The sequence below is a fragment of the Phaseolus vulgaris genome, chromosome 3 (assembly GCF_051622355.1).
Source record: "Phaseolus vulgaris cultivar YP4 chromosome 3, ASM5162235v1, whole genome shotgun sequence".
NCBI lineage: Eukaryota > Viridiplantae > Streptophyta > Magnoliopsida > Fabales > Fabaceae > Phaseolus > Phaseolus vulgaris.
This window is the reverse complement of record NC_143500.1, coordinates 2,678,694-2,692,803: the sequence shown is the minus strand read 5'-3', so window position 1 is coordinate 2,692,803 and position 14,110 is coordinate 2,678,694. Positions and strand designations below refer to the sequence as shown.

The 14,110-nt window shown below is 33.1% G+C and overlaps 2 protein-coding genes and 1 non-coding gene across 5 annotated transcripts; 1 reads left to right on the top strand and 2 right to left on the bottom strand.

The window, feature by feature from the left end:
- Positions 1–3,018: 3,018 nt before the first annotated feature.
- On the bottom strand, positions 3,019–3,927 carry LOC137805720 (uncharacterized). Its single transcript, XM_068605653.2, has one exon. The coding sequence runs from the start codon at positions 3,866–3,868 to the stop codon at positions 3,164–3,166; it is 705 nt and encodes a 234-aa protein (XP_068461754.1). The 5' UTR covers positions 3,869–3,927; the 3' UTR covers positions 3,019–3,163.
- A 1,840-nt stretch (positions 3,928–5,767) lies between these two features.
- TRNAK-CUU (transfer RNA lysine (anticodon CUU)) lies at positions 5,768–5,841 on the bottom strand. The gene has a single exon. It is a non-coding gene; the product is annotated as a tRNA-Lys (tRNA).
- Positions 5,842–5,967: 126 nt separating this feature from the next.
- On the top strand, positions 5,968–12,982 carry LOC137806018 (uncharacterized). Of its 3 annotated transcripts, XM_068605894.2 has the most exons (9): positions 5,968–6,544; positions 6,997–7,502; positions 8,315–8,517; positions 8,630–8,797; positions 9,733–10,047; positions 10,918–11,067; positions 11,157–11,306; positions 11,390–11,590; positions 11,757–12,982. In XM_068605894.2, the coding sequence occupies exons 1-9, from the start codon at positions 6,160–6,162 to the stop codon at positions 12,607–12,609; spliced, it is 2,931 nt and encodes a 976-aa protein (XP_068461995.1). In that variant the 5' UTR covers positions 5,968–6,159; the 3' UTR covers positions 12,610–12,982. The 3 variants fall into 3 exon arrangements, with proteins under 3 accessions (XP_068461995.1, XP_090156536.1, XP_090156537.1); XM_090300410.1 differs by lacking the exons at positions 5,968–6,544; positions 6,997–7,502 and having other exon boundaries at positions 8,377–8,517; positions 8,635–8,797; XM_090300411.1 differs by lacking the exons at positions 5,968–6,544; positions 6,997–7,502; positions 8,315–8,517 and adding an exon at positions 9,485–9,562 and having other exon boundaries at positions 8,752–8,797.
- Positions 12,983–14,110: the final 1,128 nt, after the last annotated feature.

Sequence of the window (14,110 nt, the reverse complement as noted above, 5' to 3'; positions counted from 1 at the left end):
AAAATTAATAGATAAATATAACCTATCATATATTTGTTAATATGAAAATGTGATAGTAAATATAGTTGATATCTTTTTTTCCATTACTTAGTAAAATAAGAGGCAAATTTAATGTAGTTAATTTTAACTATAAAAACTATCACTACAATTACAATTTCAAAATAATATTGATGGCTGAGAAATTGATGTAAAAATTAAACCCATGCAAATTTATAAACAAGTTGCCACATACTATATTAGTTGGTTATAATATTATATGTATATATTACAATAATTGATGTGATATTTAATGTAATACTGGAGGTTGTTTATGTAATATGTGTCAATTATTAAGATTAGGATTTAGTTTGTCTTATTACTTACTAGTTTTTATTATTTTTCTTATCAATATTTGTTGTTATTTTGGTTGTAGTCATCCTTTCTAAATATTAAAATATTATTATTATTTATTATATTTGTTTATTTTGATTTTATAAAACTCATGCTAGAGAGTACATGTTATCATATGATATGATGATTGATAATCTATTATTATATGATGATTGATAATTATATCATATATAACTTTTTTTTAATAGTTTCTATGGTAATTGTTAATTGTTTTAACTAAGAGATGCGCAAATACCTTTTAACTAAAATATTTAAAATGTGTGATTCTCTTTTTCTTAGACCTAGAACTTCTATTTTAATTTACTATTATTTTTTAAATTAGGTTCAAATTGGTCCATAATCTCTAATTTTCCTCTATTATTTGATGGTGTTGATTTAACTATTATAATAATAATAATAATAATAATAATAATAATTTTTTTAAATAAAATTCTTTTAATAATCATGATTTATCTTGTAATTAACATTTAATGATAAATAAGTTTTGCGTGATTGTAGGAATATTTGTAAGAATTTTTGGATTATGTTTATTTATTTTGTGAGGGAACCTATATTTCCTTTAATGAATGTAGACAATCAAAGAAGTCGAGATTATTCCTATTAGACCATGTAAAAAATTGTTTAAGGTGTCAATATGATACTTACTAGCACACAATCCTTTGATCTTAAACATAAACAAAAAGATTGTTCAAGGCATTAGCATTATCAACACATAGCCAGAGTTTTAAGCGTAAGCAAAAAGACTATTTAAGATATCGACATTATCTTATCATCACACAAGCCTCTAGTCTTAAGTGTAAGCGAAAAAGCTTGTTAAGATATTTTAGCTCTAGTGGTGGACGAAGACAAGGTGCTTTACACTTTATGGACATGTAAAACTTGTAAATATAATGTCCATTGCTGGGTACGAGTTAATATATTTTGATATTCACTATGCTTTTCTTTCCTTGTTTGTGTTAGGGTAGTGAACTATGGACTCGAATGTTGGTGAATTAATCATAGTATTCTAGTAAGATGTCATATCTACTTTTATGCATTTTATTTTTATTTTCTTAGAATTTTTGTATGTAATTGATATATGTCATTCTGGATCCACCAATCCATACTTCAAAATATGCATTTTAGATTAAAAAATTCATAAGTCAAAATAACTTCCAGATTCATCAATCTATAACAGAAATTAGGCTTTTGGATTCAGTAATCCCTAAGTCAACAATTTATTAAAAAATTGCTTTCAGAACACCCTCTTATCTAGAAAACAAAATGATTTACTTACGGAATGACAAATCCAGAAATCACATTTTCACTTATGGATTGATCAATCCGTACCACAATCTCAAATCTCGATTTTCAGTAATCACAAAAACTCCATAATCACCCATGCTCTTAAAAAAAACTTAATTCTTACCTCTAAAAGCCAAGTAACACTTCGGCAACGCAGCCCACTCCTCCACCTTGCTCTGCACAACTAACATGACCCTCCACCAACGCCTCAAATGAATGAAGAGGAATAAAAGTGCCAAACCAACTCATCCGCGGTGTCCTTTTTCAAATAAAAGGTCAAGGTCAATTTTAGAAATTTTCAAAATTGTGGGGTACAAGAAGAAAAACATAGGGGTGAGGTAAGAAAACATAGGGGTGCAGAAAAAAAATGTAAGGGTGAAGGAAGAAAAATGTAGGACTGCAGAAAGAAACTCCCCTAATATAAATACTACCTTCCAAAAAAACTTTTGAATCATTAATAGAATTGTGAAATTTATTTCTCTTTGAGAAAATGAATTACTTTCTCTTGAAACTTATCTTGATTTATTATCTTGAGAAATTGAACGTTTTTACGTTGCCAAAGTTTGTATGAAAAATGTTCTCGATCTTCAGTATTCTCATGATAAAAGTAAGTATAATATCGAATAAAGGTTAATATATGATGATGAGTTCAAGTCAATAGATAATAATGAAAAATTTAAATACAAGATTTATTTTTTATTTTTATCATATTATATAATATTAAACTATTGTAATTAAAATAATATACATATTAAGCTTTATTTAATGATCATGTAAGAGATAAATATATATTAGAAAATATTTTTAAAGTTTTATGCATAACAAAGTATTATAAATGATCTTAAGAGATGAAGTAGAATTTCCAATTTCTCGTTCAAATAAACTATGATATCATATCAATAAATAAATTTAAATTTAATTTACTTTTACAAAATCAATTTATATAAGATAAAAATTGTCTCTATTTATATCATATAAATTGATATAATATTTAGTAGATGTGGGACTTTTAACCATGATATTTCTTTCTTGCATTCAATTATATGTTTTTCTTTTTTGAGGTCTTGAAGTTCTGTTTTAATTTTTTTTTTAAGAATATGATCTCTGATTTTTCTAATTTGGAAATGTAACTTTTTTTCAAGTGATTTATAAAAGAATAGTTCAAATCTTTTATTGGTGTTAAATCTTTCCCTTATCTTCAAATAAGATCAAGAGTTTTATGGCACAATAAAACATAAACAAGGAATTGAATCAATTGCTTTCATTCTTAGTACAAACTGCACATGAATTGCTGCTAGTCTTCAACCATGTTGCAGATTCAGAATTTGATGATTATTTGAAAGAATCAAAGAATAATAAATGAAGAAATGGTTAAGAATGTATTATAAAACTAAACTTTAAACCTATATGAGGTTTGCACCAATGAGATCTTCATTCAAAGAATGTGTGTAGTTAAAGGGTTTGAGTTTGAGTTTGAAAATGAAGGTTCCTATTTGGTAAGAATGTTAAGAAGCAAGACCCTTGTGTGGATCAAACGTCTGAACATGCACTCCAACTCCACCTCAAGATCTTCTATAGCCATTCTCACACCTGCTAATCTTTTGTTTGCACTTTGAAGCACCATGGCATCAAAACTCATATCAGCATCTGAAAAACTATGCAGATTCACACGCACAAGCCTTGATGTGAAGGACCTTTTCCCTGATTTGGAATCCAACCAGGGTGAAGAAACAAGGGACAAGAGTGATTCCACAATGGAAATGATGATCACCCTCACTTCTCTTAGCACATCAACCACCAGAACTAGTTTTTGTTCATTCATTGTTGGAGGGTGCAGAGTCACTGATGTCTCACTCTTCATGCCCTTCTTCAACCACTTCAAACACTTCAATGTTTCTTTCTTCAGCTTCTTCCTGTAGCTGTTGTGTGCTGTGATTTTTTCCTCAGTTCCTTCATCTCCAATGCTAGCTCTGCGCAAGGTGAACTGAAGTTCTTGAAGGTGCTCCTTCACCACCATGAGAAGATCTTTTGAGATGCCACACACCTCCAACATCCTCAGAGATGACTCTGACACATCATCAACCCATTTTTCTTCTCTTTCATGCACCAAGCCTTGTCTCACCAATGGAGAATGCAGAAGCCTATTTGCTGAATTGTGCAAGTCTTTAAGGGCAACAAAATCAAGGGGTGCCATAACTAGAGAGGAAGAAATATAAGGGTATTCAGTTTTCACTCTAAGCAAAGCTACAGAAAACTTCTTTCTTTCTTTCTTTATATGGTCAAGGTTAGAAAGCTACTACTATGGTATAGGCTCTCATGGGTGCTTCAACGGGTATATATATATATATATATATATATATATTTGTTTTTTTTATTGTATTGGTAAGATCTGCGCGACCGAGACTCTCACTTGACACCCGATTCAAACCGGTCTATATGACAAACAACGAAACTGTTAATGATTTTGCGATTGTTAATTTATTTTTTATTAGGTCTATTAACGAAAAATAGTCCAGAATAATCATATAAATATATCTCAAAAGATCAGTTACGTAAAATCATCTAATACTAAGCATTGATTCTCGAATTCTGATTTGAGTGTCGGATTCGAGTTCGGAATTAGCAAGGAGGAGGGGTGGGGGAGCGGGAGCCGATAAGGAGTGAGGTGCAGACTGATCGACCGAGAAGTGGTTCAAATCGTTCTCTTAGTTCCAACTCTGTTGAAGAATATATATATATATATATATATAATTGTAAACCATAAAAATTTGACTCTAACTAGATCTAAGATTGAGATGAGGAAGCAAAAATGAAGGTACGGAATTGGGATAGTGATAACAGCTAAGGTAGTAGTGTGTTCAAAGGAAGGTTCCATCTGTGTGGATATGTCAGAGGTTATAGAACAGTGTTGTTGCACTCGTGCATGCCAACCTGTGATGTTGTTGTTGGAAGAAGAGGATGAAACATAGTGCATAAGGAATGTGAAAAATACTAAGATGTTAGATTAGAAAATGGTTTGGTATGTGTTCAACATGGGATTCTGACAACTGTGCTTTGTCTTTGTTTTGAAAATGCACGACATAGGATCTGAATGCTATCATCCACCTTTGTTCTTAGATTCTAAGAAACTTCCTTAGTCTTAGAAAGGACAAAAAAGTTGCCTTATATTCAAACCAGACCTCATTATATATATTCATACACAGCCAAAATGTTTGTTATTCATTATTTGTTGTTCTTTCTTTTTTTTCTTTCTTAGGATCACATACTTGTCTCATTCACAGTGTTTGAAGGATTAAAATCTTATATATTGGAACTTTGAATGTAGAGGTAGGTATGTAAAAGTTGTCACATAAAAATATCATTGTTGTGAAAAAGATAGCAACCATTTCTCTTTCTTTACCAAAGTGAGTTTTGAATTCATGTTTGGAGTTTTCACAATAAAGGGCATAATCTTTCTTAACCATTTTTTCCTGCGTTCAATGACCAAAAAATTAATTATTGAAATGGTTTTATTGGGTAAAAAACAAAATTAAGCAAGGCAATTAGGATTAATATATATGAAAAAAATAAACACAGCTATCATGTGGTTTTAATATGATTAAGGGGTGTTTCTTCCTTACCTCAACAAATTTCTTCACGCAACCCATTTTTTTTTGGAAAAGACTATTTTATCCCTTTTAAAAATGATATCTTATTTTTTTTGAAATGTTTTTAGAACATACTTTTTGGGTACATATTTTTTTGACTTCCGGTAAATTTGGAAGTGAAAAAATGTGTTATGATTATGTGTAATATATGTTATGCTTATCCGTAATGATTTTTTTATCTTCTTCCAAAAACAAAATTGTGCTTACAAAACACTATCTATTTCAGAATCATCCAAAACTAAGGGTAATTTAAGTATTTCTTTGGGTACTAGAAGAAAAATATAAGGGTGCAGAAAGAAACACCATTAAATTAAAATTTAATTGGATCAAACAGTGAGAAGTTGGACTATTAGAGTGAGCCCAAACAATAGCCGACTGAGACGTACGTGAATAAAAAAGAAAAAAAGCCCTATTTCGGAATGATTAAAAAATGAAAAAAAATAAATCGCCCACCCGTGGGGCTCGAACCCACGACCACAAGGTTAAGAGCCTTGCGCTCTACCAACTGAGCTAGACGAGCTTTATATTTTATTTACGTTAGTTAATTATATGACTATATACATAAAATTTAATTTAATTATAATTAAAATAAAAGATAAAAGATAAAATTATAAATAGTAAAAGATAAAAAAAAAGAAACAAAAGTAAAGAGAAGTCACTTAGACAGTGGTATTCAATAAGGTAGCTCTTTGGTCTGACTCGGCGCGTGAAATTCATAAGAACCCTTGCGTGAAATCCAAAAAATTCAGAGTTAAATTCAAATTCAGAGTGAAATTCAGAAGAAGCTTTGGTGAAATTCGGAAGAAGCTTTGGTGAAATTCAGAAAAATCCCAATCTAATGACTCCTCGCGTCGACGATTTCGACAATCTCTCCTCCACCGATGATGATGATGACGACGACGGCTTCAAGGAGGATATGGCAGCGCTCTCCCGAGCCTGCAGGATTGTTGTCCCAGGCGCCGACGATTATTCCGCCGCCGAAGACGGTGTTCCGTCGGAGGACCCGAACATTGACGCTAGCACCGCCATTGTTTCGGTTGCCACCGACTCGGACTCTGACGACCAGGACGACCTGGAATGTCTCAAAAGAGTGCAGAGCCTCTACCAGCCTCTGTCCGTTCTTCCGCCGCTTGCGCCGGCGGCCTTGTCTGAGGATGACGATGACGTGGATGACCTCGAGACGGTGCGCGCCATCATGAAAAGGTTTGGCGACTACAACGAAGGTATTTGAGCTTTCTCTGTGCGTTCTTGCTGTTGAGTTTTGATTCCGAACTTGGGTAGTAGTTTTTGTGGGATTCCAATGAGAGAAAGATTCCAAATTAATGCAATATTTATAATAACTAATTCTCCATACAGAATCTCTCATCATTGAATTCGGTTTTGTTACATAGTTTAGCTGGATTCATGTTTCTTGGATTATGGGCCTAACTTAACTCATTGTACAAAACCCTTGTATTAAGCTTTATAAGCTCTTATCAGACACTATTTCTAGTTTCTAGGCAATGCTGGACCTCAGTTTTCCCTAATAGTGATATAATATTTCTAGTCAATTTGGGAGTGGGACTTGGGGTTTTAATAATGTTTATATATTCTCCTGGTTGTCTTGTTGCCAGTTCTGCTTTAGCTTTTGTTGTTTAATTTTTGTAACAAAAACTTGGCATGGTAACAATATCAGGTTTGCGTGAAGGTGGAAGGAAAGTGTTGGTTGAGGGGGATCATGCCTCCAGCATGGACTGTGAGGGTGACATTGCTAATGGCTCAATCCATAACGAATCAGGTGGTAGTGAATTATGTCCTGTTTCTCAAGACCCTAATGAGGCTGCCACAGAGGAGTTGATTGAAAACATAGAAAAGCAGCTTAGTGATTTTGTTGAGAGTTCTGAACCCGATGCCTGGGAGTCATCCAGATTACCTCAGAAAAGATTGAGCTGTCCTCCTGTTGTTCAGTGTTTTATTGATGCCATTAAGAAAAATAGGGATTTGCAGAGATTTCTTAGAGGTAAGTTGATTGAGCTTGAGGCTAAAATTGAGGAAAACAAAAAGATAAGGAATAGAATTAAAATTCTTAAGGACTTCCAGGCTTCATGCTCTAGAAGAACAGGGAATGTGTTATCACTGAAAAAAGATCCACGTGTTCAATTAATCTCTGCAAAAAAGTCTTCCGCTCCAAAGAAATCTAAGGTTAGTTGTGTGCTGAAGTCTGAATTATTTGTACTATTTCATTGTGAAATAATGGTACATCATATATATATATGTGTGTGTGTATCCCTGGATGGATACTGTTTAAGATTCTCTTTCACTTGAAACTTAATTTTTTAATTATGAGTACTATAGATGCTATCTGTTTGATACAGTTTAATGAGTTTGAGTGGTAATATGAAATAGGTATGGAGAGAAAAGGTTCTCTCCTATGAAAGTCTAGATACTATAGCTCTTTAAGCTAAAGCTAATAGACATTAAGTGAAGTTGCCCAACAGGTATAGGGACTACATCCTAGTAAGTATAGGCACAATGCAGAGCTTTTTCAATACATCTCCACAGATGCTTGTTGAACCATGTGATCCATGGCAGTTGACGTGGGACTTTCCAAAATATTGGAGCCATTTCTCAAATTTAATTAAATTTAAAAAATATAAAAGATTTCAAAGGATACTCCTTGTATACACATATTGGAGTAAAATATGTGCATTGGTATCGGATATGGGTACAGCATTGGTGCTTTATTATTTTTCAAGAGATCTATAGTTTTTCTCTTTACATCCTTTGAATAGAAGTCTGAAATTTACAATGTTATTTCATTCTGGTATTATGCCTGATTTGGGGAAATGATTGAGGGGTTTGAATCTATTGCTTGGCAGTCTTGCACAGTAATTTAGTTGTTATCTATTTAGTGATTGGTAGCATATCATTCGTCACCTTATTATTGTCAGTGTCTTGATTGTCACTGATTAATTTTAATATCAGTAATCCTTTATTTAACTTTTTCCTGGCAGAAACGAAAAAAGGTACCTGCAATGTGTTATGGCCCAGAAGAAAATTCTCATGTTGCTAATTATAGGAGGGTATTGGAAAGATTTCCACTTTCATTGGATCGGAAAAAATGGTCCAAGGTAGAAAGGGAAAATCTTTTGAAGGGAATTAAGCAACAGTTCCAAGAAATGGTGCTCCAACTCTCACTTTCAATTGATAGAACTAGGTAATATCAATTCTGTTTTGTCCTATATAACTGAATCACTAACTGCTACTGGACCAATGTGACCCTTCCCCTGTTGTGTTTTGAATTTCCCCTTGATGTACCTCCTTTACAGTTCAGAGGGCTTGCTTGGAGAGGCAGATGACATGGATAGTATAATTTCATCTGTTAAAGATCTTGAAGTCACACCAGAGAGGATTAGAAAATTTTTACCTAAAGTTAATTGGGATCTGTTAGCTTCCATGTATGTTGGTGGCCATACTGGTGCTGAATGTGAATCAAGGTATATAGTTTGTAATCAGACAATTTTTTGTTTGTGTTTTGTGTGCATGAAAAAATGATCTTTGATATGATAGTATTTTTTATTTGTGATATTGGTTAACTGCTGCTGAATTTTAATCAAAATACATATTAACTAAGTGGTGAAGTTTTCTTTTGTGTGTTTGTATGCATGAAAAGATGGTTCTTGCTTATGATAAAGTGTTTGTTACTATTATTGCTCTATGCTCATGCTTCATATTTGTTTATGGAAGCTACATTGATACTGCTTTTTATTTTAATGCACATAATGATATAAGAGGTGCTAACATTGATCTTGAATGAAGTAGATGAAAGAATAGATTACGGTAGTATTATAGATGTAGTAGAGTAATGTTTTGGTGGATTTCATGTGAGGTTCAGATTGACAATAAATTGACAAATCACAATCTCTTTAAATAGGGTCAACTTGTGATGAAATAACGTAGTTCCTGTATAGAATTTGTTTCTTTAGGTTGGGTATTAAAATGCTCTATCAATAATAGTCTATCATTGGGGGGATGATCAACTTCTCTCTTAATTGCATGGTAGATTTGATCAGCTGCTTAATTATAACCTGTTCTGTATTCTTAGTCTTGTCCATACAGTTCTTTTGACTATTCTTTCATGTTTATTGCCTTTCCATAAAGAACATTTTTCCACTACATTGCAGACATCTATGACTATCACCACCATCAGAGACAGTTTACCTTTTTTGGATTTCAGTAGGAGTTCAAGATCAACACATCATGTAGGTGGGGTTGTACATGAAATGATTTTAATATGGTGGTGCTTAATATGTCTGTGGTGGTTGTCATCACAGATGTCTGTTATGTAGACCATAGAATAATTTCTGTATATATGAATGGTTGGATTCCATACTTTTGATTCACTATATTTTTTAATGGTTTGCAACCACAGGTGGTTGAATTATGAAGATCCTTTGATCAACCAAGGTGCATGGACTAAGGAAGAGGACAAGTCCCTTTTACTTATTGTCCAAGATACAGGAATCAGGAACTGGTTCGAAATAGCTGCATCATTGGGCACAAGCAGGACTCCATTTCAATGCTTGTCACGATTCCAAAGGAGCTTAAATCCTTCCATGCTAAATAGTGAATGGACTGAGGAAGAAGACGGTCAACTCTGTTCTGCCGTGACATATTTTGGTGATGGCAATTGGCAGTACGTGGCTTCTGTTTTAGAACGGCGAACAGGAACCCAGTGCTCAAATAGGTTTGTTAGCTATTTAAATTTTGTTCTATATTTGTAATTTAATTTTGCATGCAAGCCCATTATCTGAAATCTAATAATGTTTGACAGTACCCTTTCACCCTACATTAGATAACAAGGTACATTTTATGCGTAGTTCACAGTTTGCTGATACTGATGCTTTGGAATCATCTTCTTTTAAGCTGTTATTATGTGGCCTTGATGACTTGTGGTGTTTGTCAAATTCTATAATTTTATTTCAGCTCAGTATAGTTTGAAACCATTATAGCTTTTTTGTTTACATAGTATTGTTGAAAAGCAGAAGGTTGAAAAAGGAGTATTTATTCTTCTATAGGGTGAGGTTATCGGCCATTTGTTTAGTGACACAAAACAATAATACCCTACCTTGTTTTAGTCAGTGCTTGGTTGCAACAACCCTGTTTCAACTGGGAGGGAGAGAAAACCCGGTTATATATTTAGAATGGTGATATTTTATGTATTTCTGGAATTTGAATTATATAGAAATGCAAATAATGGCATCCTCCTATATTTAACCTTTGAAGAAGTGTGTTAGTTTTGGACCTTGTTTCTCACAAACCCTGTCGAAATTTGCAAAGTGATTTGCTTTGATATCTTCTTGACAGGAAAACAAGAATATATGCTTTCAGAATAGTTCAAGACTCTGTTTCTTTATTTCCTTTCTTTCTCTTACTAGGTTGCTTTATGTTAAAACAAAGAAACATATTATTGAAAATGAAATGACACTGTTTCAAGAAAATATGGTCATTGATATTAAAAGGTTAAGTATATGCAATTAAGTCTGCTTTAATGCATTAACATTGAGTATTGGAGAACCAGAATTTATTGGTGGCTGCATTTTGTCTGCTGGTGCAGATGGAAAAAATCCCTTTGTCCTGAGAAGAAAGGGAGCTTTACAGAAGAGGAGGATATACGCTTAACAGTAGCAGTCATGCTTTTTGGACGGAAATGGAATCAAATAGCTAAATATGTTCCTGGCCGGATCCAATCTCAGTGTAGGGACAGGTAATATGCATTTTGTTTAAAAAATTTGGTGACGTAATTTTCTTATGGTCTTAGGTTCTTGCTAAAGTTCTTGAACATTCTTATGATAGATACCTCAATAGTCTGGATCCTTCTTTGAAATGGGGTGGATGGACTGAGGAAGAGGATTTAAGATTAGAAGCTGCAATTGCCAAGCATGGATATTGTTGGTCTAAGATTGCTGAAGAAGTGCCTCCCCGTACTGATTCTCAGTGCCGAAAGTATGAGTTCAGATTAACTTCAATGATGAAAATCTAAAATCTTCAATTTCTACAATCTTAGATGTATTCTTTTCATTGAACAGGAGATGGAAGGTGTTATGTCCTGAACAAGTTCCTTTGCTTCAAGAAGCAAGAAAGAAGCAAAGGTCTATTATTGGAAGTAACTTCGTTGATCGAGAATCTGAACGGCCAACCATTACACTTAATGACTTTATTCCTTTACCTGCGTTAGCTTCGAAATCTGATATTGGTGCTTCAAATCTTCCCAAGAAGCGCAAGTCAAGGTACTCCCCTTTACCCTTTTATTTTCTCCTTGTTTCTTAACATTTTACACTTGTGATGCCAGCATTGTTAGGATTATTATTTCAGTATAATATGCTGGCCATATAACGTTTGAAATTGAATATTGGTTTGGGTATACCTTTGTTTTCTAATTCTCATTCGTTGCAGCAATGTTCCCAAGAAAACAAGCTCTAAGAAACGTGCAAAAAGAATTCGACGTTGTACCAAAGAAGTACAAGATACAGAAGTATATAGTGATGATGATTTCTACCCAGTCTCTTCATGCAGCAATCTTCCCAAGAAGAACAGGTCCAAAATACATGCAAAAAGCAGTCGAAATTGTACCCAGGAACTAGTGGATATATCTTGTAGTGACAAGGTCAAGACTTGCATTGAGGGTCCAGAAAACCAGTCTACCTGTATTGTGAATTCTGAAAATCAATATTCAGACAACATAACCCTTTCATGTTTTATACGCAACAAATCAAATGAGATATTATCTAGATTTACCAAAAATTTGAGTCAGACTTCCTTCTCCTCTAGGATTACTGATGTGCCTGAGCAGGTTGAAAGTCAAAACCCATCCGATTATCAAAGCGGCTTGTCTCAGTCATATGATACTGTTGGAAGTCTAAATTTGTTTGTACAGCCGAATAGTGCTTTTGATAGAAACCCAGAGGATACCAATACTTTGACTAATGACGATGACGATGATATGACCCTTGCATCCTTTATAAAGAAAGAGTGTCAACCTGCTAAAGGACCCGACGTATGCTCTTCCAAATTGAAAACCGGATCTGTATTACTAAATGAAGAACATTGTGCAAGCAAGCCAACCATCATATCTGATAACAGTGAACTGTCAATGTCAAAGCATGTTGAAGAGATGGAGACTGTTTTACGTGGTTGTGTTGCTAAACCAATGGATACCATCGTGGAAGAAAAGGATGATGAGCTTTCTACTTCCCCCGTGCAAAACAGGCCAAGGAGGGAGCGAAAACGTCCCAGTAGATTTTTGTAGGCAGGTAAACTTTCTTGTTTCCCAATTCTAGATATGAATAGAAGACTTTTGACTAAAAGTTGTGCCAAATGAAATTAGGTAGTGGCTAATCTATATACAAAAGTGTTTGAGTAACTTAAAGCCCACTCTATCATGATCATGAATTTAAGTAGTGAGTTTCGTGTTCGCTTAGTTTTGGGCCTGTGTACAGATTTTCTGCCTGGCGTATTTTGTAAATTGACTTACTGCCAGAGTCTCTTCTCTTATTTTATATTTTGTTCTATTCTCTCTAGCATCAACTGTAAAATGTTCAAATTTTGGATTGATTTTGATCTGTTGTAAAAGTGAATAGTATTGGAAAGACAGTGAATTAGATTAGTTGATTTGCTGACTAGTTTGTTTAAAAACCGATACTGGTATGAACTTTTACTTTTCCAATTTTTAAATTTATATATCTAACTTTCTCTTTCTTTTTTTAGGTTTATGCTGTTAATTGTTTGTGTATTCATGGTTCTATAATTGTTTTGTTTTATCAATAAAAGAACATGTAGTAGAGTTGGTATTATAAAGTCAATTAAGGGATTATTAATATTGAAGATTCTTATTGGAGAAAAGTTTGGAACAAAATATTTCCTCTCAGGTGTCTATATATTGGAATTGCTTCCTGAACTCAATGATTTTGAACCTGCACTCTATCCCTGATGCGATTTGGTATTCTGGAATATATTTCTATATTTAGGTTTTCATAACACTTTTCTGGATTAGGCTTTCCAGAAAAACTTTCTGCAATAGCCTTTTGAAGATATGTTTCCAGATTTTTGTCTTCTTGAATCCCTTTTCCATAAGGATTTTGTTTTCTGAAACATATTAATTGTATTATGGAATGTGATTTTAGTTTTTCAATTCTACTCTGGAGTTTTACTTTTGGAAAGCAAAAGATCTATTACAGATTTCTTTTTTAAGAATGTGTTTTTCAATAACAAATTTGGAATTTTAGAAATTCATTGGTGGAGGTTCAAGCAATTCCTTGTATGGAACTGAAAGCAGTTCCTATTAAAGAAAGCTCTGAAAATTTTGCAAGTATTGATAAAAAAAAATGTAAAATAAACTTCAGAATTTACAAACACGTTCACAATTTTTATTAATTGAAACATGTTTTTCCTTAATTTGAAAAAGTGATTTTAACATTAGTAGAACACATTTAGATAGAAACGTGTGTTTAGGTTGGAATTGGAAAAGTAATTTTAACGTAATGTTTGAATTTAAACAGTGTTTATTGGCATCAACGCAATTAGAAAATATTTGTAAAATGTTACAATATATGTTTAATGAAAAAAAAAATCACAAAAACCAAAATAGTAGTGTTACAAAATTACTATTTAAAGTTAAAAGTTGTGTTATATAGTAGCCAATTAAGTTTTTCTCTTAGCATAAAACTTTTTTACATTATGATTATTATACTGTAATTTTTTGCTGTAAAATAATATAAAATAAGCTAAACATGAATCATCAAATAGACTAA

Excerpts from the sequence above, each read along its gene's own strand:
- LOC137805720 (XM_068605653.2), bottom strand. The coding sequence starts at position 3,868 with ATGGCACCCCTTGATTTTGTTGCCCTTAAAGACTTGCACAATTCAGCA.
- LOC137806018 (XM_068605894.2), top strand. The coding sequence starts at position 6,160 with ATGACTCCTCGCGTCGACGATTTCGACAATCTCTCCTCCACCGATGAT. Across the intron at positions 8,518-8,629 it reads CTTTCAATTGATAGAACTAG|TTCAGAGGGCTTGCTTGGAG; the intron begins GTAATATCAATT and ends CCTCCTTTACAG. Across the intron at positions 8,798-9,732 it reads GGTGCTGAATGTGAATCAAG|GTGGTTGAATTATGAAGATC; the intron begins GTATATAGTTTG and ends TTGCAACCACAG.